The 27,668-nt window shown below is 42.0% G+C and overlaps 1 protein-coding gene and 1 long non-coding RNA gene across 7 annotated transcripts in view; one reads left to right on the top strand and one right to left on the bottom strand.

The window, feature by feature from the left end:
* Window positions 1-27,668, top strand: part of LOC310704407 — a 240,074-nt gene that overhangs the window by 131,859 nt on the left and 80,547 nt on the right. The gene's annotated exons all lie outside the window — the stretch shown is intronic.
* The window catches only part of STK39 (serine/threonine kinase 39), a 112,092-nt gene that overhangs the window by 22,749 nt on the left and 61,675 nt on the right, over window positions 1-27,668 (bottom strand). For all 6 annotated transcript variants that reach the window (XM_083496691.1, XM_083496688.1, XM_083496692.1 and 3 more), the window contains exons 9-14: window positions 26,126-26,174; window positions 25,936-26,001; window positions 13,446-13,568; window positions 12,924-12,956; window positions 11,395-11,457; window positions 10,239-10,306 (exon numbers count right to left, since the gene is read on the bottom strand). In XM_083496691.1, the coding sequence (XP_083352817.1) occupies window positions 10,239-10,306; window positions 11,395-11,457; window positions 12,924-12,956; window positions 13,446-13,568; window positions 25,936-26,001; window positions 26,126-26,174 (402 nt within the window). The remainder of the gene's footprint in view (window positions 1-10,238; window positions 10,307-11,394; window positions 11,458-12,923; window positions 12,957-13,445; window positions 13,569-25,935; window positions 26,002-26,125; window positions 26,175-27,668) is intronic.

Consider the following 27,668-nt stretch of genomic DNA (forward strand, 5'->3'; position numbering starts at 1 on the left):
TTTAGAATGTAACATTTCTTACAGGGTAGTCCATTTTCCCAACCTCCATTTTATCTTGTCCCTTCCATAATTCCTTCCATACCCTGACCCTGTGCACTCTGCACACTGCCTGTCCTTCCTCTATTCAGAGCATCTTTCCCTATACTCAAACTTCATGGGACTGATAGTGGCTGGAATTACCACTCTTTCCTTCCGGAAAAATATTGGTTCCAACCATATTCCACACTATGCATCTGGAGCAAAGATATGTGCCTTGGGTTGCATACAATGTATGCAATCCAAGGCTGCAATCCTATGCACATCTACCTTAGGAGCAAGCTCCGGAGCAAAGCATGCATAGGATTGTGCTACATGGCCTCAATCCTAAACTTTAAAATGGCAAGTCTTGCTGAACTCAGTGTGACATACATCTGGACAAACACTCTGCAGATCAGACTGTATGGCTGAAGACATTTCACCCCGCAACCGAAGTGCAAGCTTATTCCAACTGTCATCTCCAGTCATGCAGATTTCTAGTATTTTGCAGTGGCAGTGCTTCAAAAATCCTCAAAGCCTGTTAAAGGATGCAGACAAATGTTGCATAAAGGGATGAGCATGCACACCAGATTAAACTATCAGGCAGCATAGATCTGTTTGTCTCCAATCTAAGACGTGCCGTAATCTAGCATAGAGACTTCATGAAATAAAAGCACCCGGGCTAATGTCTGATGTGGCGTACTTTCATTTCACTTCCCCAGCTCCTCATAAAAAGGGGGAAAGGGGAGAATTTCAGCTAACAGTATAGCACCATGGCTGTGCTTGCCATTCACAACACTGACCTCTCTACAAGAGGAAAGTACTGTAAAATGCAAAAACAACATAGCCTCTAGCTGCTGAACACTACCAAACAGCACAAACCAATAAACTTCTCCAGTGGGCTAATTCTACCTTTCTATGTGGAGGCAGCATTCGCAATTTGTGTTTTTATTATCCAAGAGCTCTGGGTAAAATAAGTTGGGGGAAAGATCGCATGATCTCAACAGACAGAACCACCAATTAAATGTAAAGATATGCTTGCAGTTGCCATGAATCTCTACTCGTTAACTCTCACTCAGCTGGAAACGAATCACCGCTGGGATTGAACCCATCAACAATTGGAGCCACAACACCTCAGGCCCAACGCAAATTCCTCCCTGTGCACACAGCTCTCTGCAATGCTAATGTGAAGACACAGTTTTATACTTAACTCTAGTTAGACCTAGGAGGATGAACGGAATAGCCTTTACAATTGCACACCTAAGGAAAAGAAAATTCTTTTATAATCCCCACGCAACAGGGAACTGATGGTGTTCTCTAACAACATGCCTTTTGTGATGAATGTGAGACCATTACTACACATTGCGGATGAATCCACATGGCTACTTTACAATCGCTGTGTTATCTGCTACACATATTAGGCAAGATCCCCTCACACCCCAAGCAGCAGCTAATGAAAATATCTGATGGGAACTTAAAGCCTATTTCTATGTATTCTAGCTACCCAGCATGTAGTATATAAAACAAATAAAACCACAAATCCAGAAGATAGGCTTTGCAATGCAAACATGTCCATGGGCTAGACCAGGAATGGAGAGCCTCAGGCCCAAGAGACCAAACGGGGACCTCCAGGCCTCCCTATCTGGCCCTCTGATGATGCAGGCTACAGTGGTACCTAGGGTTACATACGCTTCAAGTTACAGACTCCACTAACCCAGAAACCTTGGGTTAAGAACTTACCTTGGGTTAAGAACTTTGCTTCAGGATGAGAACAGAAATCGTGCAGCGGCGGCAGCGGGAGGCCCCATTAGCTAAAGTGGTGCTTCAGGTTTAAGAACAGTTTCAGGTTAAGAACAGACCTCCAGAACGAATTACGTTCTTAACCCGAGGTACCACTGTACATCCCTTCTCCTCAGGCCACATCCTTCATTGGCCCTGTTTCACCCCACAAGTGGTTTTGCCTGGCTAGAATGTGCACACGAACTCTGATCATGCTTCTTCCCTGCCTGCCTGCTTGGATGATGGAGGGTTCTGTGAGTTTGTGTAAAAACTAGCCTGTTGCACAAAGATGAAATTTACATTGATTGCTCTGCCCACTTTGGCTGCTGACCCCCCACACAACGGGGTCTTCTCAGAAGGGATGTGGGGCTTGGGGTGAAAAAGTTCACTGCAGCTCATAACACTAAACCATGGCTGCTTTTGCATATAGGTCCTGAACCAATACCTTGTTCCAGTAGACTATGATATCGTGACCTAAAATTTTAAAGGCCTAAACCTAAATGTATATTAACATACTACCAGTTCCACAACCCTTTGGAGATTTTTTTGGGTGGGTGGGGGGAACAGCGAGAAGCAAAAATCACTGCCCCCTCCCACCATTTCATATTTCTCCCAATTTGCAGAAGCTCTTGTAGAACACCAAAGGTTGAAATAATCTCACTCTTATTCTTCATCATAATCAGGCTCTTACAAAAATCCAGACTTTAATTTCTCTAAATTATCCACTTAAAATGATGGCTGTCCTCTGTGATTGAAGGTGGCAGATCGCCTGTAGATGTTATTGGCTTGCTCAACAGCGCTGAGATTCCATAACGCCTGGTTTCAATATCATTTAGTTCTGCTAATTTCAAAAATGTCATTTTAAATCCGGTCACCCCAATTTGGCACAGTCATTACCTAAGTATTCTCAACACCAGCGACTGTTATGATGAAAGCTATCAGAACATACCACTATCTCAAGTATGTCCAAAGTCTGCTGAAGATCAGTGCCATTGTTCCAAGGGCTCTTTGACCATGTTTCAAGATTTGAAATCACTCTGCTTGGAAAATGTGTGCAGGCACACATTGTGCTTGCCTGTTCAAAGATGGTACAACTAAGTCAATATTCAGCATTCCTCAGAACAATCGGCACAAGAATTGATAGGAGTTATGAGGTCAACTTGCTTCCAGTGTTTCAACCAGAGATTGCAGTCTTGCATCTCCTGAACCAGTGAGCTTCTTCGCACACGAAAACCCACAAAACATTAATGTGCATTGAATCTGGAGACTCACTGGGAAGATGATGGGCATATTCTAACCTTTAAGGAATTAGACCTTGTTTGGGCGGTAAGATGTGGCTTTACTTGGTGATGTTGTATGTCTCTTCAATAGAAGCGAAGAATTTGATAGAAGACATTGCCTTCTCCCTAATGAGGTTCAAATGAGAACTCCCAATGTGCAGTTGCTCAAAACTATTGGACTTTCCATCTCCTATGTGTGTACAGCCTGCATCTGTGGAAGAATTCTGACAGCAAGGAACTTCATACAAATTGGAATACATCCTGTCTTTCTCTCAGTTTGGGCAAAGAATATAAATCTTATGGAATGGCCAGACCAATCTTTATGAACAGGCTGTGATTTCTGCCCATTCCCTGGGAAGATAGATTGATTCCTAAACCACTCTGAGTAGCTTCATGAGGGGAATAGGGGCCACTGAGCACGTCTCTGCATCCTAAACAAAGAACACCTCCCAGAATTCTTTGGTATAATACCACTTTAAACATATAAATTTATCTCCTGAGAAGGTAATGTCAAACACATGTCAAGCACACGTGGTATTTGAAACCATGCCTCTGAATAAACGGCCCAATTCCAGGGTGGATATGATTTAAATCAAATAAATTTAAATCACTAGTCAGTAAGACTTGATTTAAATATTTTTTTTTACAGAAATACTCATTCTTGCTGGTATAATCTTAATATTTGCAACCAGAAGAAGATTTCATTTTTAGAATAATAAATTTTCAGAGTAGTTTTTACAGTTTTATCAAAAATTACTGATTTTGTTATCCTATTAGAAATACATAGATAATTATGAAATTATTGTTAGGTTTAATAACTTAACTGTTTATATTTGGACAACTTTTATTGGAAGGAGAAAAATAATCATTTCCTTAATAAAAATTTGTTTAACCAAAACAATAACATTATAGCATATGTATCCATGCTTATTAACTAATGTAGTTAAATAATTTTTTGAAAAAACAAAAACCCTTAGACTGAGTTTTAGCACACATGAAAAACTTAAAACAAAACCTTATTTCCTGATGAATAGCCTTTGGACTATAATGTAACTTAAATAGAAAACTATCTTTAGAAAGATTTTTCCTCCAAAAGCATTTTATTTTAAAAATCCAATTTAATTTTTTTTAAATCCAATTAAAAAATTTTAAAATCTGATTTTTTTTATTTTTTTAATCACTGATTTTTATCCACTCTGCCCAATTCTAGTCCTCCTTCCCCTATATTTACATGGATATTTCCTTCACCAAAAGATTACTGACAAACCTTGGTTGCCCACCCTTCCACACACGGCATATCCTGGCACTGGGGTGTCCTTTGTCCACAGAGTAAATCCTGACCCTTCCCTCCTTGTCTGTCAAAATATATTCCATACCTGGTAACCTTATTCCCCTCACAATAAGGCTATTGAGCACTCGTCTGTCCACAATCCAACATAATTGGTCTGAAGGCAGATGAGTTGGCAAGTCTGCCAACTGTGAGTGCTAGGATGGATGCCACCCAATGGGTTCCATTAAGGAAGGCAGGATTTGCACACTGCAGGAGAGCAATCCTTATCAGTTATGAAAGCTGTTTGGCATTCTCTGCATGTACCCATAGGTGGGAGCTATGCACAAAGTGTGTATGTAATGCCTAGGGCACCCGCACTGCCATGCACTTGGGTCAAATGGGATTGCAGCCATTTTTCCAATCATGGAAACGAGATGGTTATGTGCATGTGAAACACCCAGGGGCTCTGGCCCCAGCCTCAGCTCATGAGTAAGAAAATCAACTGAGGAAAAAAGCTCTCCACACAAAAAAAAATCCAGTCTTAAAGTAAAGGATTCATCTGACAGCTGCCTTAAATTGGAAGCAAGCAAGCAAGCTGAAGAAGGGGCTGAACACTCCAGTAGAAAGGAGCCGGCTCCAATTACCCATCCCTCCTGTTCAGCTCTTTCTTTCCTCCCCGCCCATCCCTCTCTCGCACTGCCAATCTGCCTCTAGCATCCCCTACTCTGACTGCATCAAAAAATTCTGTATTGTTATATACACACACAGCATTTCTGAGGGGCGGCGGTGGGGAAGGAACAGTAATTTGGCTATAAATTACTGCTCTTGTGAGCTCCAGCTCCTCTTTCAGGTTTTTTCCCCAAACCTCTTTTATAATTGCATTTACTTTACTTCTTTTCATTCTGGAAATAACTGACAAAAGTTAAGCACGGCCCTCATTATTAGGTAACGCTTGTGGGGGCAGGCTACTATATTAAGCCTCGGACGCTCAAAAAAGTTTTGCTCCCAAGAACGGAAGATGGGAAAATGCAAAATTAATCTTTTACAGTTCTCCCAACTTCTATTTCAAGGCTACTATAATGAGTTCACTGTCTCTCTGGATGGTGATTTACTGATAGAGTGTCACAAAGTCAATTTTACTATAAGATATGTTATCATGGTTTGATTTAAGTTTTACTGTTCAGGGAAACCTTGATAAAAATGATGCAATACACCTAAACGCAAGGTGGAGGGAAAGTCTTTGTAGAAGTAAAATCAAAGTGAACTGAAAATAACTTTGCATTAGAATTAACTTTCTAAAGTTTGCATTTTGACCATTTCGATTAAGCTGTAAAGAAGCAGTGTACATTTATGGTGCAAATTTCAACAGGAATGTTATGCTTACGTTTCATCATAAATGTCACTCGTTTCAGTTACTGCCAATAACTGCATCTCAGGGGCAGAGTTCAGAGGATCATATCTTAGAATCACCATTATTATCTGAGATATGAATGAGCCTTTTGACTGTACACACAGGTGGTTCATGCATCAAGCAATAAAATCATAGTTGAATTAACCATATTTTCCAAGTTTCTTCAAACTGGAAAACCACGGTGAACAGCTATTAGATCAGTTTAAAACCTTGGGGAAAATGCAGTTCAATTCCATCTCTTCATTATGGTCAATGACCAGTAATGGGGACAAGGGGAATGCAATAGTATCACAGGTAAGTGAAACTACAGGGAGAATAGAGATGTTAATTTGGGCTACAATTCAGACTCTGCTGAAACACACAGTTTTGGCCCCTCAAAGATCTGTTCACAGATCTCTTATCTCTTAACTATTTCCATAGTTAAAAAGGCAGTATATAAATAAAATAATGCATGCATGGGCCTGGATTATATTCATTTTATGTAAACAAGTCCAACTCAGATTACACCAGATACTTGGGGGATAATTAAAGCCATTAAAAAGGAACATTGGAACTTGTCAACTGTACTCTAGGAATAGCTGTCTTAGTTCCTACAGCCAAAACAATCACTATATTCTAACTGGAGTGTTCTGGATCTGTGAAAATACCAAACAAGCCTAGAATTTTAAAATGCTTTGAAAAATAGTAAAATGCATTGTACCAGCTCTTGGCACAGAGTCCTCCTCTGTGTTAAAAGGGACACAGGTGGCACTGTGGTCTAAACCATTGAGCCTCTTGGACTTGCCAATCAGAAGGTCAGCAGTTCGAATCCCCATGACGGGGTGAGGTCCTGTTGCTTTGTCCAAGCTTCTGCCAACCTAGCAAGTTCAAAAGCATACCAGTGCAAGTGGATAAGTAGGGACTGCTGTGGCGGGAAGGTCAACGGCATTTCCGTGTGTTCTGGCTTCCATCACAGTTTTGTTGCACCAGAAGCGGTTTAGTCATGCTGGCCACATGGCCCGGAAAGCTGTCTGTGGACAAACACTGGCTCCCTCAGCCTGAAAAGCGAGATGAGTGCCGCAACTCCATAGTTGCCTTTGACTGGACTTAACTGTCCAGGGAACCACCTCCTCTGGCACAAGCTATATATTACATTTTTGTCACAAAATGCCAAGAAACAAGTATAGGCAAGTCAAGCAATTAAAACTGGAGATCAAATATTTTAGAAATATTCCTGGATCCCAAGAAGAAAAGATATTTTCCCCCATTAACAGACATACTAGCTCTTGAAGATTGTAAAGTGTTTCAATTAATTACTGTATGCTGTGCAGCACTAAGTCATGTCTAAACTCAGAAGTATAGCAGCTACAATTCAATTTTCTCTAGCTACTAGTGTTTTTTGGTAGCAGGATGTGAACGTCTATATGGAGAAATGGTCAACATAGCAGCTTTAAGGGCACACCAGGCCCGTATAGATGGTTTAAAATCTGTGCCTTTTGCCAAATATCAGAATAATTCAGTTATCAAATTGTTAGTCCATGGCCACAAGCCAGGGCAGAGGAGAGAGTGTTTCTGCGTTTCACAACAGGACTCCTTACACATTACATGGAGTGCAAGTAGAGAGTGTGGCTGGGATTCTGCTCAGGAGCACTGCTTCTCATGTATACTTGGAAACCACAAAGTGTAGGCTTTATGGGTGCGATCAGGGTCCCTGCATGATCAGGAATACTAATCGCGGGTACAGGGACACCATTTGCAGTGGAACAGCACTAATTCTGCTAGCGTTTCCTTTCTGCAGCACCCAGCATGAATTCAACCAAACCCCTACAATTTTTGCAGCAATGACAGATGTAAGAGAAGCATTACTAATACTGAACTGCTTCGTGACGAGCCTAGGAAATGGCTTTAGAAATGTTTGCCGCTCTTAAAAGGAAAACTAATGCTTTTAAGAAAAGATTTAGTCATTAAAGAATTTAAAGCAGTTTAAAAAAAAGGGAAGCCAAAATGGGATTTGATCACCAAGACACTTCTCCACCCTTCGCCCTTGTGTGTACATGTGAAGATCGATCACAAAAGCATAGGAATTCCCAGGAGAATGTGTTTAACATGTAATGGTTCGATTGCTCCTTGGCAAAAACTCATCAGACTACAGCCAGCTCTTAGTGGAAATTCTTCAATGTGCTTTTTAGGTCACATCAACGACTTGATTTAACTATCAGCTCAGCGGGTGGTGGTACAAAATTTCTCGGGAGGAAAGTAGTCAAGATGGGTAAAGCCAAAAACCCTAGATTTTAGCTGCTTGAACTCGTGTTAATACCAACTCAATGCAACGCATTACAAAGCAAACCGTATAAAACCAAGAGATTGGGTTTGTGAGGGTACAAAATATAAGCGCTTTTCTCCATGCAGAAAGGGCTGATGAAAGCAACAGATAGACTGAATACAATTTATAGAATAGTTATAGCTTATTGTGCTCTCACAGCTTTTGTTAATGGCAAATAGTTTTACGACAAAGGCTTTAAAAAGACGAGGAGGAAAAAAATCCCACCAAACCCCCATCTATGAATAGCAAAAACAGGTTGTGCCATTCCTACACTGGCTATAGCACTTTCCTTTAACATGTGAAATAGCAAAAATAAAACTCCTTATCTTGGACTGCCGTTGTAAATTTGGCAGGAATAGAAATATTGCCTGCCCTTTCCTTCTACAAGATGAATGCACACAGAGTTCTACAGAGTCTCACAATCTGTAATAGTCACAAAAGGAGTTACAATAAAATTAAATCTCTTTCGAGCACTGCTAAAATACTATTGCTATGGAGGCAGAGGAAAAGAGTAAATAAAGAGACCAACAAAGCAATCTTAAGCAGGTTTACTCAGAATCAAGTTTCTCTATATCTAATGGGTCTTACTCCCAGATAAGCATACATAGAACTGCTTAAAGGGTATTTTTGTTTTATAATCAAGGGGAGTACATTTTGTATAACGTATACTACTGTGTCCCATCAGCACAAGGATTTTCACTTGCACAATGGGACTTCCTTCCCCTCTCCTCCTGCCACACCCTCCTCAAATTTGCTCCAAAGAGCTAAGGGAACCCTGAGAAAATGTTTCAGGGGACACGGGAGGGGACAAAACAGGGACAATATTCCATTGAGCAAGGAGAAATTATTCCACTGACAAAGAAGAGATACAGAGCTACAATGGATTTTGCCCTACATTTACAGTGCATAATTGGAATGTCTAATGAAAGTTTTTTCATCATGACATCAGGATAGGCACGCTACAGGAAAAATTTCAAAATGTGGTGACCTGTTGAGATCAGGGGAAAAGAGAATTTAAGTCAGGAGGAAGTGAGCACATGAACATGCAGCATTTTCCCTATCTCCCAGGGCGTGGGAGCGCAAGGTTGACTAGGAAGATAAAGCCCAAGTGACTTTTGCTTCCATTTTTAAATTCTCTTTCCCCCCCTTTTTTGCATTATTGACAAAATGAGGAGTTCATGTCATACATGTCAAAATACATGTCAAATACCGTCCTTCACAGAGTACATGGGAAATGCAAAAGAAGTCCTTATATTAGCAACTACCGACTGGGCTGGTTCCAGAAAACTTGCAAAGGACCACATCACATGTGAAACTAGAGGAAAGATCTTTGGACATGCAAAGAGGACGGGTGGTAGTGAGCTCTTCTGTATCATTGATTAATCTCATTGCTACAGCTAAGAGACCAGTACTCAATCTTTCCACAGTACATTAGAAACAACGACTTCCTTCCATTGAAAGAAGGAATAAGGCATAGATCAACACGAAAGAAGTTTCAGTTTCCAAAGTTATTTTAGGTTAGCTAAAGAGAAAAACTAGGTTAGGTCTACATGAAAAGCATGTTAAGCTAGTTTTCTGGAAATTAATTAGGCCTCTGAAAAACTTGCTCGTTAAGAAGCAATTAATAGACTACAGACTCATTTTCTTAAAATGGAAATCAACTTTTGTCTACTGCCAAAAAAACTATAAAGCCTGACACCATATTTGTATCATTTCCTAAAAGGCTAAATGTTCTTTGAAAATATATCAGTCATTTTTTCCCCTGCAGCTGCAGATCAAACCTGCCCAGTAAAAATGTTCTGAGCAGGCGAGTTGTAATACAGCCATGGTTTATTTCCGTCAGAGGTTGACTGCTGAAGTGTGAAAGAAACTCATTAAAAATCTCTCACTGTGATCCTGCAATGGAATGAAAAAGGCAGGGGGGGGGGAGAGAAAATACTTAATGAAGGGTACCCTTAGCCTGGAGCTACAGTCATATTCAGTTATTTCTCTCCCCACCCCCACCCCTTCTCTTTTAGTAAGCAATTAAAAGAGAGCAATTAGTCATGGGAATGCCATTCATATTGGTCATACTGAGAAAGGATTATGTGAACACTTAGTTTCTGCTAATGTTATTAAAGTTAACAACACTGACCCCCCACCCCACCAAGTCTATGAAGGCAAATAGATGAAACGTCTTACCTTAGTCTTAAAACAAGATTCACAGCACATGGAACTTCACCAAATTCATTACTAACAGCAGGCCGAGTCTAAGTTCCAACGAGAGAGAGAGAGCGAGAGAAAGAGAAAGTAGTACACACTTACTCTTTCAGAAGAAACAATTCACCTTACAAAAACAAACTTTAAAATGGATACAAGACAATAACAGAGCACTCACCTTAAATCTATTTCCCAGATTAATCCAATATACTGCAAACCTGCACTTAAGAGGGCACAGCTTAACGCCATTGTATTAACTATGCCACCCCCTGGTTTAACGTCGAATTGAATTTAGTAAGAAACCAGGTAATGTGCATTTTGTTTATATGTCCAACACATAAAATATGAGGTTAGGTAAAGGTAAAGGGACCCCTGACCATTAGGTCCAGTCGTGACTGACTCTGGGGTTGTGGCGCTCATCTCGCTTTATTGGCCAAGGGAGCCGGTGTACAGCTTCCGGGTCATGTAGCCAGCATGACTAAGCTGCTTCTAGTGAACCAGAGCAGTGCACGGAAACGCCGTTTACCTTCCCGCCAGAGCGGTACCTATTTATCTACTTGCATTTTGACATGCTTTCGAACTGCTAGGTTGGCAGGAGCAAGGACCGATCAACGGGAGCTCACCCCATCAAGGGGATTCGAACCGCCGACCTTCTGATCGGCAAGTCCTAGGCTCTGTGGTTTAACCCACAGCGGGACCCGCGTCCCAAATATGAGGTTAAGGGCCTCTAAACGAAGAATCACTGTGGCTAACTGAGAACAGGGAGAGGAAGGAAGGAAGACTCTGGACAGGGGCATAATTTCAACTCCTCTCACCACGAATGCCCATTTTGCTTAAGGCCAATACATTCAGCTAACTTTGCACAGTTAGTATGTGGACCGATCACTGTGGCGCATGGTAAAAAATATGTGTTATGGCATAACTTCTAATCTAGTTGGTAGCACAGGAAACCTGTAGCAAGTTGAAAACTGGCGTTGTGGAGAGCTATCATGAAACCACTTCACCGAATGCCAAACCCAGCCTTAGGCTGCTTACTCGGTGCTCTCTCGTACACCCCATGCTAGTTTGATTGTGCAAAACACCTCATAAAATCCACCACATCAACCCAAACCGTAAGTAATGTTAATAGTGGTCGTACCTCAGAACCTTTAATAGATAGATTCTGTATTTGATCGGGGATATTGCTGGAATTCATGGAAATCTGTTTAAAAGAAAGCACGGTGAATTTCATTTGCTTGTTTTTGTATCCCAACATTGCACAAGTTCAAGGAAGAATTTAAAGAAATGGAGACCATGCTGCCCTCCCATTCAAAGAAGGCTCAACGCAACAGCAGAAGCTTCTATAAGCAGAACAGAGAGGGAAGTGAATCTCAAATGCTCCCTTTCTCCTGCAGCTCCAGACCTCTGTGCCACCTCTCAAACTGTTGTGGGGCAGATTTGGGAGAGACACAGCAGGAGGGAGGAAATCAGTGCACATTCCCTCCTTTCCTGCTCTACTCATGGAAGCTTCTGCTGGATCAAAGAGCCTGCTGTGAATGGAAGGACAACACTGTCTGCAATTACTATAACCTAAGCACCTGCATGGAATTTCACACCACTGCTTGAACTTAGGGTCGTCCAATGGAACCAACAGACTAATCAGAACAGACAAAAGCAAAGTACTTCACACAACAAGAGGTGGTGGACACCAGCCCAGGCAGCTTTTAAAGAGAATTAAGACAGATTCCTGGAAGAAGTCTAGTTACTCATCATAGCTTGATGCATCCTACAGGTTCAGAGGCAGTCAAGCTCTAAGTATTAGTTGCTGAGGAACAACAACGGTAGCATCTCGTTGACCATTGCCAGAAACAGGAGACTCACTTAGATGGACCTAAACTATCCTGGGTTCATTAAGAGTATAAGGAGAGCTCCTTATAGTCTTAAACTTCTGTCCCGTTTTCCACCTATTCCTTTTTGAAGCTACACTAGTTGTGTGGAATTCCTTTGACCAGTGGCGTAGCGTGGGGGGTGCAGGGGGGGCCGTCCGCACCAGGCGCAACATCTGGGGGTTAGGGTTAGGGGGCGCAAATCCACGGGTTAGGGGGCGCAAATCCACGGGTTAGGGGGCACAAATTACTTGCCTTGCCCCGGGTGCTGACAACCCACGCTACGCCACTGCCTTTGACACAATGCATTTCAGGTACCAGTGGCAAATAAAACCTATTGTTTTAGGTAGGCACTTGGTCTCCCTTGCTCCTTTTATTTAGAACCGAGCGACTTTTTTTTTTTTTTTAAAAAGGGCTTTGTATTGAGTCGATAGGTTTTAATTGGACAGATTGCAAACCACTTTGGCGACACGCAGAATTTAAGCAAGTAAAACCTTCTTTAAAATGCAACCGCAAAAGCTCTAGAGGTGTATAATTATGTGGATAACTCAGTTGGTTAGAGCGTGAGATTATGCTCCAAGTTCTTTATCTGCTGTGGTGCCTTTTCAAAATAGTTTAATAAATGCTGAGGGTTTTTAGCTGAAATCTACACCTCACCCATATATTATCTATTCTGAGGACAATACAAGCCTAAAGCTTCACATTTTAAGATGCCAACAATGCCTAGCGTGATCACAGACAAAAATATAAAAAGGACCATTCACCTATTCAGAACATAAGAGATAAGAGCACAGTTATTTACCTCAGCAGCATCCTCCTCTTTTACTCTTCGTGACTAGAAGAGAAGCATCCAGAGTTACTTGTTGCATGCTTTTAAGTGCCAAAATAATAATTATTTATGTGTATTTATTAGTCTTTTTTTCAGAAAGGTGAACCCAAAGCAACTCACAGAAACAAGCATTACAAATGAATAAAAGCAGGAGAAAAAAATAACCTACAATGTTCACTAATAATATATATATAAGAACTGAGACACCTCAACCCCAACTCACTAAAAGATATGCAGGAGATTTAAGGTCCAAAGGCCTGGGTGAATAAAAATATTTTTGGATCACATATAAAATCAGATAGTGATGGCATCAGGTGTGTCTCCTTTGGGAGATCATTGCATAGAACAAGGAGCCACCACTGAGAAGGCCCATTCTCATGTCATCACCCTTTTCACACTCCCTTGGAGAGGACACATGGAAAAGGGCCTCAGAAAACGAGCAAAAGGTCCAAGTTCCACATAAGTGTGTAACAGTGGGCAGTTTCCAAAAGTCACCTTTTCTTGGGAAAATGCAGCTTTGCCTTCTTCACTCTTCTCATCCATTTCATCATCGCTCCATTCCCAATCTCCATCTTCTGTCTTGTGGAGGTGGCCACTGGAACCTGGTACTCTTCTAACCTAACAAAAACAAAATATTATACCACTTATATATAAAAGCAACAACACCGCAGCCTTTTCTTTCTGGTCCTCTTAGCCATTTTTTTAAAAACATACTTTGGTCATCTTATAACATTAAAACATTTATTTTTAATACGCATACCTCACAACAGTAACTGCAAACCACCCTGTGATCCTTGGATGAAGGGCAGTATATTAATTTTAAAAATCATACGTTCAATAAATGATAATAATTTTAAAAAGAATGGTTTCCCCTCAGGCTCTCAAAGGGTTACAAAATTATTAGTAGAATAACCTCTATCAAAGTGCAATTTCATACAGTGTACTCAACCACGATGCCTGGCTTTTAAGAATACGGTAGAGATCATAAAGAAATAATACCCCTATAGAACATATTAACAATTCAAGAAGAAGAACCAAATTTGAACACACTTGTCTCCGTAACAGTATATGGTGACTAGCAAGCTTGAAAATAACCACAGGGTGGTAGTAGGAGCTGATCACTGGGTGGTAGTAGGAGCTGTCCTGCAAGATGAGCTGGTGCTCATTTGTATCACAGAATTATAGAATTGTAGAGTTGGACAGGACCGTGAAGGTCATTTTGTTCAACCCCCTGCAATGCAGGAATCTTTTGCCCAATGTGGCCCTCAAACCCATGACCCCGAGATTAAGAGTCTCAGGTGCTCATTTGTATCATGTGCCCATTGACAGACTGGCCATTCAAAACAACAACAAAAAACCCCATCCATGGTCAGTATACCCTGCGGAGTGTTTTTACTTCCTTCCAGAAGCTTTCTTACTGTTTCGCACAAACAGCCTCGCTCTGTGTGAGGTCCACCTATTGCCACAGAGTCAGTCTGCATTCCCTTGATCAGTTTGCTTTCTCTTGCTCTTAGCTGAATAATTGAAAAAGTACAAGGCAAGTGTACTTCGCAAAGGGGAAAAAAATAGTGAATCGAATGAGTTTTATTAAGAAAAGACAACATGGGAAGCATTTTTGTAATGCAGGCTCATGCTTTTAAAGGCCTGCATTTGTGGGAAAGCAGGGTGATAGGGTGTTGTTGTTTTTTAGCAGAATCTGTACATCCATGTCAGGGAACTGACATCGGAGCTAGAGGCGGAGGGAAGGCTCTCAAATGATGCTGGAGAAGGGCCCAGCAGGGAGAGAGGCAGCTCCGCAGATGGGGAAGCAAATCAGCGCAACACCAGGGATATAGAGGGGCTGATGGGAGAATCGGAGAGAGGGCTCCAGGACTCTTCACCGGACACCAGCGGGGAGAGCACGGGTCCTCCGCTACCCACGCCCACCCTGCGCAGAAGACTTCCACGCAGAGAGAGTAGGAGGAGACTTGGCGTCAAACAACTTTTATGTTGGAAAAGGTTTAAGAAACGCCCACTGACGGATTCTGCTAGCGACTGAGGCAGCCACGAGGTGAAGGGCTGTCGAGACAGAAAGGTTTAACAAGGCAACACAGCTAGGAGTGGCGGTAACTTACGCACGAGCAACCCCACACTCATTACAATCCAGTATTGTGGTTTTTTTATGTAAGGCTGGTCAATATTTTAAAATTCCCAAACTATTAGGACTCTCACAATCACTACTTTAGAAATGCCAGTAAGTGCAGGTGAAAATCCAGGCTTTTACAATCAGGTTCCAACAGTGGGACATTGACATTCACTTGCACTAGGTGCAAGAATATGGAGACACGTTTCACAAAGCGGCCATTTTGTCCAACTGATTTGGCCCTCTTCCTATCTTCCCCACTGAGAGGATAAGAAGATTCCTATACCAGAAGGTTCTTTTTTCCCCATCTCAGAGTTTGGACTTTCCAGACAAATATAAGGGTAGCAGTCTCAGCCTCCGTATTGAAGAGCAATCCTGCAGAAGGGTGGGAGAGGGAAGCCAGAAGCAGGCCTCACAAAGCAGAATTTACAATTTTGTGCTTCCAGGTTGCTGTACTGTCTCGCTTTCAAAGGACAGTTATTGCTCATGCAGGGACCCAATTCCAGGAAAGGATGCCAGTAGCCTTCAGGTATCACACCAAAGACATGGCATAGCCGGCATTGGTTTTCTGCTTTCCGGTCACAGCCTGACCTAAGTGAGGAGATTTCACCCCTCCCATATCCAAGAATCTCCTGAGGAGTCTGTTGATTCTCCAGAGAGGAGGAGGTGTGTTCTGCTCTCTACTTATTCTGCTCCAGCACCACATCAAAGAGTCAGTCAGTGTGTCGGAGAGAGAGAGTGTTAGAGAGAGATTGTGTGTTTAGATAAGGTTGCTGCTAAGAGCAGCTGCAGACACTCAGTGCGGTTCAGCATTCATTTATGCTTAGACCTATTTAGCTCTGTATATAGTTGTATTATAGTTGTAGTTATAGAATAAAGAAGATATTCTACAGAGCTGCTCTCCGAGTTGTTTATATACTCTGCTAGACTCTGCTGTGCGACGACTGTCTTCTTGTGGGAGTGAATCCGGTGCTCACAACTCTAAGCTGTGAGTCCACAGCACTTTGACCTGTTCCTGTGCTGAAGGTGGTCTCTGGAAGTGCTACCCAGCTCGCCTAGCCCAGTCGGGGCTGAAGTGGATGAGTCCAGTTGGTGGCACTGGCTCAAGGGCGATGCTGACACTAAGGGCAGGTCACAGCAGCAAAACTACCGCTGTACAAAATCTATGGTGTAATATTAAAATGCAGGTCTCCAGATTGGTCTGCAAAAGCTGAGGACTTGCAGGTTGAGGGTGCTTGTTGGTTCCAGGTAGGTGAAATAAAACTGCAACGTTATCCTGAGAGAAAAATATCCATACTGTGGGACTTTCTGTGGAAAACAGCTCCATCGCACAAGGCAAGAAAAAGAGAAGGCGCCAACTTCCTCCCACTCTGGCCCATCATCTTTCTCCCCATCCCACCCCCAAAGCTTATGAACCTGTCAGCTTCTGTTTCCAGGACAGATTTCTGAGCCACCAGAATCTCAGTACGGGTCAAAACTGTGGTTTCCAACTAGAGGCAACTTGGATGATGCACTAAATGCATTGTCATATTTGCAGATCTTTAAATGTTTAATGTTTAAACACAGAGGGGAGCCAAAACCAGATTGTGACTATGATGCACGGGTTAACCCTTTAACTCTGCACCATGGTCCCAATGAAAATGCCCCCCCCCTCTCCTTTCAAATATGCCATTCACACTCACAGTAGCGGATTCTTATCAGGAAGACTGTCACCCCACCACACCAAGGTCCTGAAACAGACTTGGAATTCTTTGGCTCTTAAACTGCTTTTCTTAAAAAGGAAAAACAAAAAAGTTTAAGTAGAATAATTAATTTATAGTATGTGGCCCTTAATCCCTTCCCCTAACCTTCCTTGCTGTGAGTGTGTGTGAAGGAATTAAGCACACAGAATTCTTCTCGCACAAGATTCAAGATGAAAAATTTCAAAGTGTCCTTGGGATTGTGCACATATTAAACTTATAGGCAGAAACAAAATTCCAAGCTGCTTTTTTCTGTTCGCCTCCCTTTTTCCACATTAGCATTTGTATCTCTAACAGATTCATTATAAAAGGAAGAGTGAAGGCAGAATACCACCGGCAACACAAGAGAGTGATAAAAAGGCTTTTCCATAGCGTTCTGACCTTGCTGGTCAAGTTCCTATCATTATAAATGAATAGGTGCATATGACATGTAATATTTAAAATGGATTCATTCCTATTAAGAAATGTACTGCTGACAGGACATATGCCTGGCAATCAAGCGTACCAATATAATGTAAGCCACACATCAGAATTTAAAGTCGAGAGGCCTTCTGATGCTACAGTACATTTCCAGTATCCTCCTAGTTTATTGTGTTATGCCTCAGCCTGCTTGATCAAAATAATAGGTTGCCAGGCTGTTTGACGCTTCTTATTCTCAGAAATCACATGATGACTAAGAGCAATGCTCAGTAAATCAGCAGATGCACCAGGACATAATTATTAAAATTAAATTAGTTCACATTGCCCAAGGTTTACTGAGACACAGGAAGGGAGCAGGGGGCGAAGAATAAAGCACAGCATACAAAACGGCAAGGCTCAAAGTATTCATGAAAATGGCGGGATGAGGAAATGAGTGCCCTAATCTTAATTTCCAGGATTATGAACAGGAACTTAATTTTAGAGTTTATTGCCTGCCTTTATTATTATTATTTTTTTACAAACTTGGCAAGGTGGCTAAAGAACAACCATCAAGAATTAATCACATATATAACTCGGATGGTCTCCCAAGAAAAACATAAGTAAAAGATGTTATGGACACTAGGACTGGGTGATGTCAAGCTTTTCAACATTGCGATGTATCACCTGCCAAACATCATGATACAGTGGGACCTCGGGGTGCGAACAGGATCCGTTCCGGAGCCCTGTTCACATCCTGAACAGAATGTAAGCTGCGACAGCGCATCTGTGCAGGTCGCGTTTTGCTGCTTCTGCGAATGACGTCATTTTGACCGTCTGCACAAGCACGAGCGGCAAAAACCGGAAGTAACGCGCTCACTGCTAGCCTGCTGTTCATTAAATACAATCCTAGAGAAGGGCACAGAGGGAGGAGTTCACCATGGTGCCACGTCAATTGTTCTGTCAGGACAGACATTTTGGCTTGCCGGAAGGGATGATCCTGCTCTCCTTCCTCCATGCACTGCTCCTGTGTCTTCTCCCAGCTCCTCCCCAGAGTGAATTTAAGGGGCACAAAGCAGGAGAGAGTGGGGAAAGCCCCACTGCACACATGGAAGTCTATGCACAGGGTTTCCACTGACAGGACTCATTCATTGAATCTCGTCCCCAATGCATAAAACATAGTAATTTAGTTTTATACCACTTGGAGAACCCCGCCCCCATCAAATACATTTTCTAAGTACAGTGGTACCTCAGGTTACATACGCTTCAGGTTACATACTGTCAGGGAACTGCCATCAGTGCCGGAGGGAGAGAGCAAAATCCAGAGGGATTCCAGATGGGGAGAGGCAGCCCATCTTCTGGGGAAGAGAATCAGCGTAGCACCAGTGGAGAAGGGGGGCAGATGGGGGAAGCGGCGAGGCGGTCCCATGACTCCTTGCCGGGGACCAGCGGGGAGAGTAGAGGTCCTCCACTGCCTCTGCCCTCCTTGCGCAGAAGGCTTTCGCGCAGAGAGAGTAGGAGGAGATTAGGCGTCAAAGAGCTTCTTTGCTGAAAGAAGTTTAAGAAACGCCCACTGACGGATTCTGCCAGCAATTGAGACAGCCACGGGTGAGTGGCTGTCCGGATAGAAAAGGTTCACTCAGGCAACCCAGCCAGGTGTTTGCACCGGCTTACGCACGAGGAACCCCTAGAACCACTACACGTACACTTCAGGTTACAGACTCCTCTAACCCAGAAATTGTGCTTCAGGTTAAGAACTTTGCTTCAGGATGAGAACAGAAATCGGGCTCCAGTGGTGCGGCGGCAGCGGGAGGCCCCATTAGCTAAAGTGGTACCTCAGGTTAAGAAAAGTTTCAGGTTAAGTACGGACCTCCGGAACGAATTAAGTATTTAACCCGAGGAACCGCTGTAATAAGACCACATTATAAACCACAAACTACTATCCCCTTAGACAGCAAGGGGGGAAATCAGCATGTCTAGCAACGGCAGGGCTCACCTTCAGCAATAAATATTCAAGATATGGGTGAATAAATAAGTTTTCAGCTGGTGCCAAAAACCCACCAAGGTCAGCACTTGAGAGAAAAGGGCACTGCACAACTGGGTGCCAGTATCAAGAATTTTAGGGAATTTGGGGACTGGAAATAGCACAAGTTGCATCATACCATGTGCCACAATTAGAACTGCTTTGGCAGATGGAGGAGGAAAATAATAATAATAAAAAAGAGCTTCTAATTTGGGTCCTATTATCTCCCTGCAACAAAAGCGTTCCTTCCAGCAGGAAAGGCAAACTTATTTGTAACTTTCATAAAGAAAACAAAAAGGAACCTTCACTCTCAGAAAGACAAATTAACACATATAGAGGGCACGGCGCACATGAATCAGACAAACACGCAGGTGATAAAAAAGAATGAATAAGAGCGGCTGACATTTAAAATGTAGGTAACACAACAGCAGTTCAGCACATGGTAATGTGCAACAGAAAGCTGTTCACGCAGGGAAGGAGGGGGAAATTCGCAAGCTGCTGCCAACACTGTCACAGCTGTGGAAGGAGACAATACAAACGTCAGCTGGAACATCAGAATGCAGGACAAATTAGAGGGTAAGCACACACAAACACACACACCAACACCAACACCACAATGACAGAAATGGCAAAAAAGCAAGCCACCCGCACAAAAAACACAAGCTTCTATTGAGGTGCGATGTGTTTGTGCTTTTTTTTCTCTCTTCCCTTTTTCTGGCTACTACTCAAGCAATTTGTGTCAGAAGGTGCCAGAAATCTTCTAACAAAGGTCATTTCTAAGAACTCATTGTAGCTTAGTCCTGTGCTAACGAGAAAAGAGAAGACATTAATTCGGAGCAGGCAGTACAACTGCAGCTAGTGTCACCTGAAGGTGCATCTAAGATCCCGAAGGTCACCTTTAGGATTAGGTAGCCCGTCACGGACTGTCTCAAATGACAGCAGGCATTGCAAACCGCCAGGAATGAACAAGACACGTTTGTTTCGCAAGCTCTCGGTCTAACTGTATGGGCTCTTTTCAGCCTTGGATGCAATTCATGAGCAAGTTGGAGAATGTGTTCTTTGGCAAGTCTTTCTTCACTTCCATTGCAGTACTTGTATACAATACCTTTGTCCTTCCTTACGTTCCTCATAGGAAGGGAGGGGGAGTCACCCTCTGAATTTGGTGGCGTATATGATGCCTCAGTTCAGTAACGGATTGTGGAGATGCTAAATTCAGGCTAAGATATGAGCACAGTGGTGCCTCGGGTTACAGACGCTTCAGGTTACAGACTCCACTAACCCAGAAATAGTACCTCAGGTTAAGAACTTTGCTTCAGGATGAGAACAGAAATCGCGCAGCGGCAGCAGGAGGCCCCATTAGCTAAAGTGGTACCTCAGGTTAAGAACAGTTTTAGGTTAAGAATGGACCACCAGAACAAATTAAGTTCTTAACCCGAGGAACCACTGTACTCTACTGGCGTCTCACTCTTAAGTAACAATCCAGATAGATGTAAACAATGGTTCTACACATTGCTTTCCCCAAATTTAGTAGCTATGAATACAAAAAAAGAAGTTCTAAACATCTTTGGACCAGAATCAAAAACTGATAGGAGCTAAAATTACCTTTCCCATTAAAAACAAAAAATCTGGACAACTAGGATTTTTTGATCCCCATTAAAAGGATGTATATTGTCAACTCTGAAATAGCTGCTCAGTACCGCTAGTATATAAATTTCATTTTTAGTTGTTAAGGTTCCAAAAATGTGATTATTTGACAATACTCCATGATTTAAAAGCAGTTTTGGATTATGAAACATGGTTCATTCAGTTTTAAGCCACTGCAACTCAATTTAAAGTATACGCAAATTGGAACCATTGTCGCACTACAAGCAACTCATCAAATATTCGTTTGTTCAGTTATAATTAAATACGTTTAATTACCATAAAAGATGTTTATAAAAAATGAATATCATCTCATTTAATTAAGGCAATTAGGAGAATTTATAGAGAGAAAGGAGATGTGCTTTAAAAGCGGTTCTTTCAACTTTTGCTGATGACATCACACTGCTTGTTAATAGCCGTCAAAAGATATAGGCAAGGGAAAGTAATAAAAAAGAGAATAAATATGAATTGCCATTTTACTATCCTTGGCAATCCTGCTTTGGGGAATGAATTTGAGATTTTAAACACCGGTCTTTTTTCCTGTTGGCAAGTGAATAAGCTAAAATGTTTAAGGAAACAAAAAAAAGTCATTTCCTCTCTTGCCTTGTTTATGCTAGCCAATTATATCTTTATGGCCCCATTTTACAGACAGAGAATTAAAAATGTGTGACTTGCCCACACAAGCAAGTCTGAGGGGAGGCAGAATTTGAACACTGATCTCCTGCAGTCAAAGTCTAGGCCCACTATACTATACACTGAACCACAATGTCTTTGAAATAACTAATTTAATACTAAGATGATAATCAGTATATTTATATCCTTCAATATTGACCTTCAAGTTTGCTAAAACATGACAACAGAATGGGATGAAAAATTGAACAAAAGCAATAGAAAAAATGTCCCTCAAAACCCCCCCAATGAAGTATAATTATTCCCCCCCCCACGCTGGGGAGCAACCAGAAACTCAGGGGTACGGCATAGACTTGTATGAAGGTGCCAGGTTCAGTGTCTCTGGTAAAGGTAAAGGACCCCTGACAGTTAAGTCCAGTGCGAACAGCTCTGGGGTTGCGGCGCTCATCTCGCTTTACAGGCCGAGGGAGCCGGCGTTTGTCTGCAGACAGCTTTTCCGGGTCATGTGGCAAGCATGACTAAGCTGCTTCTGGCGAAACCAGAGCAGTGCACGGAAACGCTGTTTACCTTCCCGCCAGAGAGGTACCTATTTATCTACTTGCACTTTGATGTGCTTTCAAACTGCTAGGTGGGCAGGAGCAGGGACTGAGCAATGGGAGCTCACCCCGTCGCAGGGATTCGAACTGCCGACCTTCTGATTGGCAAGCCCAAGAAGCTCAGTGGTTTAGACCACAGCGCCACCCGCATCCCAATGTCTCTGGTAGCCCCAGTTAAAGGGCTTCAGGTGATGGTGAATACCTCAGCTTGAGACCCTGGAGAACCTTGGAGAACCACAACCAGTCTGTGCAGATTATACGGGTCAAAATGGGTAGATATGGTGACTAATCTGATTACATACAGTTACATGCCTAGATAGGATCTAGTGAAGGCATTTTCAGCAAAAGTCTCACCACCTCAATCTCCTTTAAAGCTTCTGGTAGGAGACCTTCTCTTAATAAGAAGAAACTAATATCCTTTCACTCAGGCTATGTACAAACCATGTATTTAAAGCTCATGGTTCCCCCGCAAAGAATCCTGGGAACTGTAGCTTGCAACTCACAGAACTACAGAACCCAGGGGAATCCTTACCAAACTACAGGATTATTTAGGGGGGAGCTATGTGCTTTAAATGTATGGTGGGTATGCAGTGTCATTTGGTGGAATTTGCCAGGTTGGGTAAGGGGGCAAGCGGAATATCTCACTCCTGCATCGAAGAATCCCGTCCATAACATCAGGCCCAAGCCAGCTGAAAAGTATCCATGATTAACAAATCCAGCAATTCGCTGCAGGCACACAGTAATCAGCACAAAACCAAGAGCCATGGGGGGTTAGACTAGATGACCCTCAGGGACCCCCTTCCAACCTTCCAATTCTACAATTCTAAATGTGGTTGTCATGAAAACGCTCGGAACAAGGACTGTTGGCTCAAGGTAACACCAGTTCAGCAGTTATTGAATCAATCTCTGCCAAGCCTGTGTTGTGTAAATACAGTATGTTTATCAATGTGCATGTTTTAATGTTTTTGAACGTTATGTTATTATACTGCTTTTAATTGTATCGCTCTGTCGTTTTTGGTGATTTTCCCAACCGCCCCAGCTCCTTTGGGAAGTGGGGGGGGGATATAAATTTAAATAAATAAATAAACATTCCAGGGTTGAGTCACCCGGAAATTGAGTTGGTTTGCAACCCAATGTTTATGCACATATCTTTCCAGACCTGCCTGACTGGGAAGCCATCCATTTTACCACTCCCTTCCCAGACATTTCCCAACTATCAGGAAAAACCAGGTTTTACCAGCTGACTGACAAACTTTCAATATTCACAGCAGCAACCTAGCAAAGCTACAAAGGGGTGGGGGGGGCTGGGTTATTGAACAAGCCCAAAAAGGTTTAACTGAAAAAAATGAGCAATGTGTACAGTGGTACCTTGGTTCGCGAATTTAATCTGTTCCGGGAGTCCGTTCCAACTCCCAAATGGTTCAAAAACCAAGGTGTGGCTTCTGATTGGCTGCAGGAGCTTCCTGCACTCAGTCGGAAGCTGTGTCAGACATTTGGCTTCTGCAAAATGTTCACAAACTGGAACACTCACTTTCAGGATTGCAGCGTTCAGGAGCCGATTTGTTAGGGAGCCAATCTGTTCGACAACCAAGGTACCACTGTATTCTACTTTTCCACCTTAAATATTCACATGCCAGATGCCGCAAGGGTAAGACATGCAAGTTTCATTCACAATGTTAATCTTTTAAGATAAGGGATCTAAAAGAAATGGCTAACAGCAGGGACTTCCTCCTCCTGTTCTACATTAAGCCATAATCTGGAAGCCTGGTGCTTTGTATAGCACTGCTACAAGTATTTTGGGAGCCTAAGTGAATACCTGAATATAGATTTGTAACCAGAAGCCTTGTGAGTCTTCTTTCTCCACTTTTTAAAAAATAATAATAATTAGGTCTTCAAGTACATTGCTGTGACATTATCAAGCTATGCAGATAAGAAGGCATGCATCATTCAGCAGGGAGTTTGCAGGTGAACCTCTCTCCTTCATCCCATTAAGATAAAATAAAAATGTCCCTTAACCATCTATCCACTTTATTTGCTTGCTAGCTTTATGCCTTACAGAGGTTGCTGTGAATGCATGATAAAAATCAGCCCGAGAGTCTGAGTGGAACAGCCGAACCTGAAAGGGAAAACATGCAGGGAATCGAGTTTTCCCATCAAGTTCCGAAGAATGGGGGAAAGAAAATAAGATTACATATATGGTGTTCAAACCAGGCTCTGAAATGATCTGTTCTGGCTGCCCCCTCTAGTGGCGGACATAATCATGTCCCAGTAAATTTTCTCCAGCAGCAAAAGAGCACTATGGCAGATTTAGGATTGCATGCACAGGCATTTAAAGCAAGTATGCAAGATCAGGGGAACAGGAAAGATAAACCCATACAAATGTGCTGCAATTTCTGCTCTTCATTTGCTTTCAGTTTTATATCAATGGTGATAAAATCACCATTTCTGATTTCAGAATTTTAACACCTAATCTAGGTGTATAAACCCAGAGCTACCCCACACAGATTAAATCTTTGAAGAACAGAGTTAAGTAACTGTGGGCAATGAAGAGCACTCTATTCTGCATCTCAAAATTATTTTTCTACTGCAATTAAGTAGTCCATGGTTCTAGCCGCAAGACTATACAGTAAATATGAACTGGGAAGGGAAGGGTGAAACACACCATAATGGCCCTATGCTGGACTCTCAGCTCCCATCTGCCCTAGCCAGCAGGGACTCCAACTCCCATCAACCTTAGCCAGCATGGACTCCAACTCCCATCGGTCCCAACCAGCATGGCCACCAGTCAATGATGATGGGAGTTTGGAGTCCAGCAATATCTGGAGGGCCAGAGGATGCCCCCCTAAAAAAGAAACATGTATCAAGGCCAAAATGCAAAATCTGTCATAAAACTGTACTCGGGCATTTGACACATTGCACCCGGAAACACTCATGCACTACTTCCAAAGAGAACCTCTTTCTCCCTCAGAGCAGCCCTTTTCTCAGAAGTCAAGGACTGGTTTTATCAGAATGGTTCTTAATAATAAACAGCAGTGACTCCCCAACATTTATTTTTCAAACCGATACAATGACAGCTTTGCTGCAGTACTGTGGAGCGCTCATTAAACGTATTGAGTGTATTGTAAATCTCCTATATAAATACTAAATAGCCTACATTGTTGCTGGTGCAATCGTCGGCAAAGGGCAAAAAATAAAAAGTAACGGGTAGAAATATTCTAACATGAATGGTATTGGTATTATATTGGTACTGCAAATTACTACATTTAAAAAAATGGAAAATGCCATTGTTTCTTCCCCCCCCCCCTTTCATCTGAACCAATATTAAACACTTGCAAGTGCACTGCTGCCCTCTGCTGTATATTCCAGTACTAAAATACAGGACCAAAGTCACCCTGAAATATTGCTTCTCTATATAGATTGTAGATAAATCTTATGCATTTGTAATGGAAAAAAATTATATCTCTGTGTGAGAGGAAATTGGCTTTCAATATCTAAGAATAATAGAGTAGTACAGTATCAGCTCCAGGCTTTAATCATATTAGCATGTATTTGGTCAAGTAACGCAACAGAAGACACTCAGCTATAGACTCTGTTTTGCCAACTGCAGTTGAATATCCGGCATTAAATAATTACAGTGGTCAGTCACTGCGCCTTGGAGGGCTGATACACATTAACTTGAAAGTGAAGAAGATCCCAGCAGGATTGAACCCTGAATGGACAGGTGGGCATGGTTTGCCTTGTAGGCCAACTTGGGACCCCCGGCAGTCCAAAGCAATTACTGCCACACCCCAACAAAGAGGCTTACACTTTAGGGAATAAAAATTGTGAGAATCCTTACCTTTTTGGCTCTTTGTCCTATGTCAGGTGTCTTTGTAAGCAGTTTTTCAATCAAGTATTCTCTAGTCTGCAAAGCAAAACATGCTTATAATTAAGGCCGGGCAGCCCCGAGAAAGTAAAATTATAAATAAATAAGTAATCAACTGATATTAAGACAGGGTCAGTTTACTTGTGGCCTTAATTATTTTTACCTTTGCTTTCTGGAAGAATTTGCATTTTAAAAGTTCTGCTGCTGTAGGCCTGAAAGAGATTAAAAGTTAGGTTAGTTTTGTATAATAGTTTTGTATAAACACAAAACTATTTCCTAATATATACAGTTCAAAACACTGCTCAGTACATATGATTTAATGTATTCAGCAGTGATAGCTGTTGTTCAAAAATCCAACATTAAACTTCCAGTGATTAAACATATTTTTTGAGACAGGTGTTCAGAATGGTATTGCATGTACCATTCTGGATACGTGCGTGTGCACACACACGCACACACACGCTCACACACACACACACACACACACACAGAGGTACATAAGCTTTCAAAATGTATGACTTTTTTAAAAAGTCAATTACAGTTGTGATCTACATATGAGATTAAAAATGTAAAGATGCCACAGAGTCTAGAAACTCACATTTTCTAGTTCACCTCACAGCTTAAAAAGCTGCTTTCAACAAGTTCATTACAAAAGGATTGAGAATCTGTTCCAATTGTTTATTAAAACATGCATTATCAGTCCTTTGGTACCCAAATATTGCCTTGAATTTTAACCCAACTTACTGTTTTAGGTAGGGAAGAACAGATACTTTAAAAAGAGAGAGAGAGGGCAGTATAAACAGTCCTTATTTTGCAAACTGAAGTTGGCTGACAATATTTATTTTTTAAAAAAAAATTAAGGCAAACAGTTACTGGGGAAGTGCAAACATTGTGTCCTCAGCAGATCAACATAGGCAGCAAAACAAAAACCCCTAAGAAATGATACGTAAAAACATAAGGCCTTCTAAACGTGCCTGAATAAACAGCAGCATTCGAGGTGGTGGCCGAGGGCACTAATAAATCTCATTTGGCTCATCTCACCTTGAATACTTTAAAAATTATTAATTATAATCTAGAAATAACCGACTGGAAATTCAAGGCGCCTCTCACAAAGCAACCCAAAGAGATAAAAGCCACTTTGGTGGCTCAGCAACTACAGCCAGAAATAGTGAAAGCTCTCATGTGTAGTGATCTTGCCTGCTAATGGGAAAATGACACCACTGGCAACGTCTGGTAAGACCTAACCATGCTTGAGGTCTCCCATCACTGCACTCTCTGCCTCCTCTGATCTACAGCGCAGCACCCAATGCAGTGATCCTCTGGAAAGTGGGGGAAAGAGGGCGGGAGCAGCTTTGAATAGGAATAACTGTTCTGCAAACACTGAGAAAACCAATAAAATGTGGGTTCAAAAAGCAGCAGTACTTCACTTTTGCACAAATCTGAATTAAAAATAAAAAATAAGGAAAAAACCTTGATAGGAAATCACCCAAGAAACCTTGCATTTAGCCAATTCCTTTCACTGAACCGATACATATGACTCTCTTGATATACCCCCTATTTTGTGTGTGTATTCACTGACCATAAGCACATATTGTTTGAAACAGGACTGGTTCTACCTTATACCAGTCCGGTTTCACATTTACTCTGTATCCACAGCAATATTCCACAGCTGCAGCAAACACTGTTTGCAATCAGGTATGGAAGGA

The sequence above is a fragment of the Podarcis liolepis genome, assembly GCF_965112155.1.
Source record: "Podarcis liolepis genome assembly, chromosome: 1".
Taxonomy (NCBI): Eukaryota; Metazoa; Chordata; class Lepidosauria; order Squamata; family Lacertidae; genus Podarcis; species Podarcis liolepis.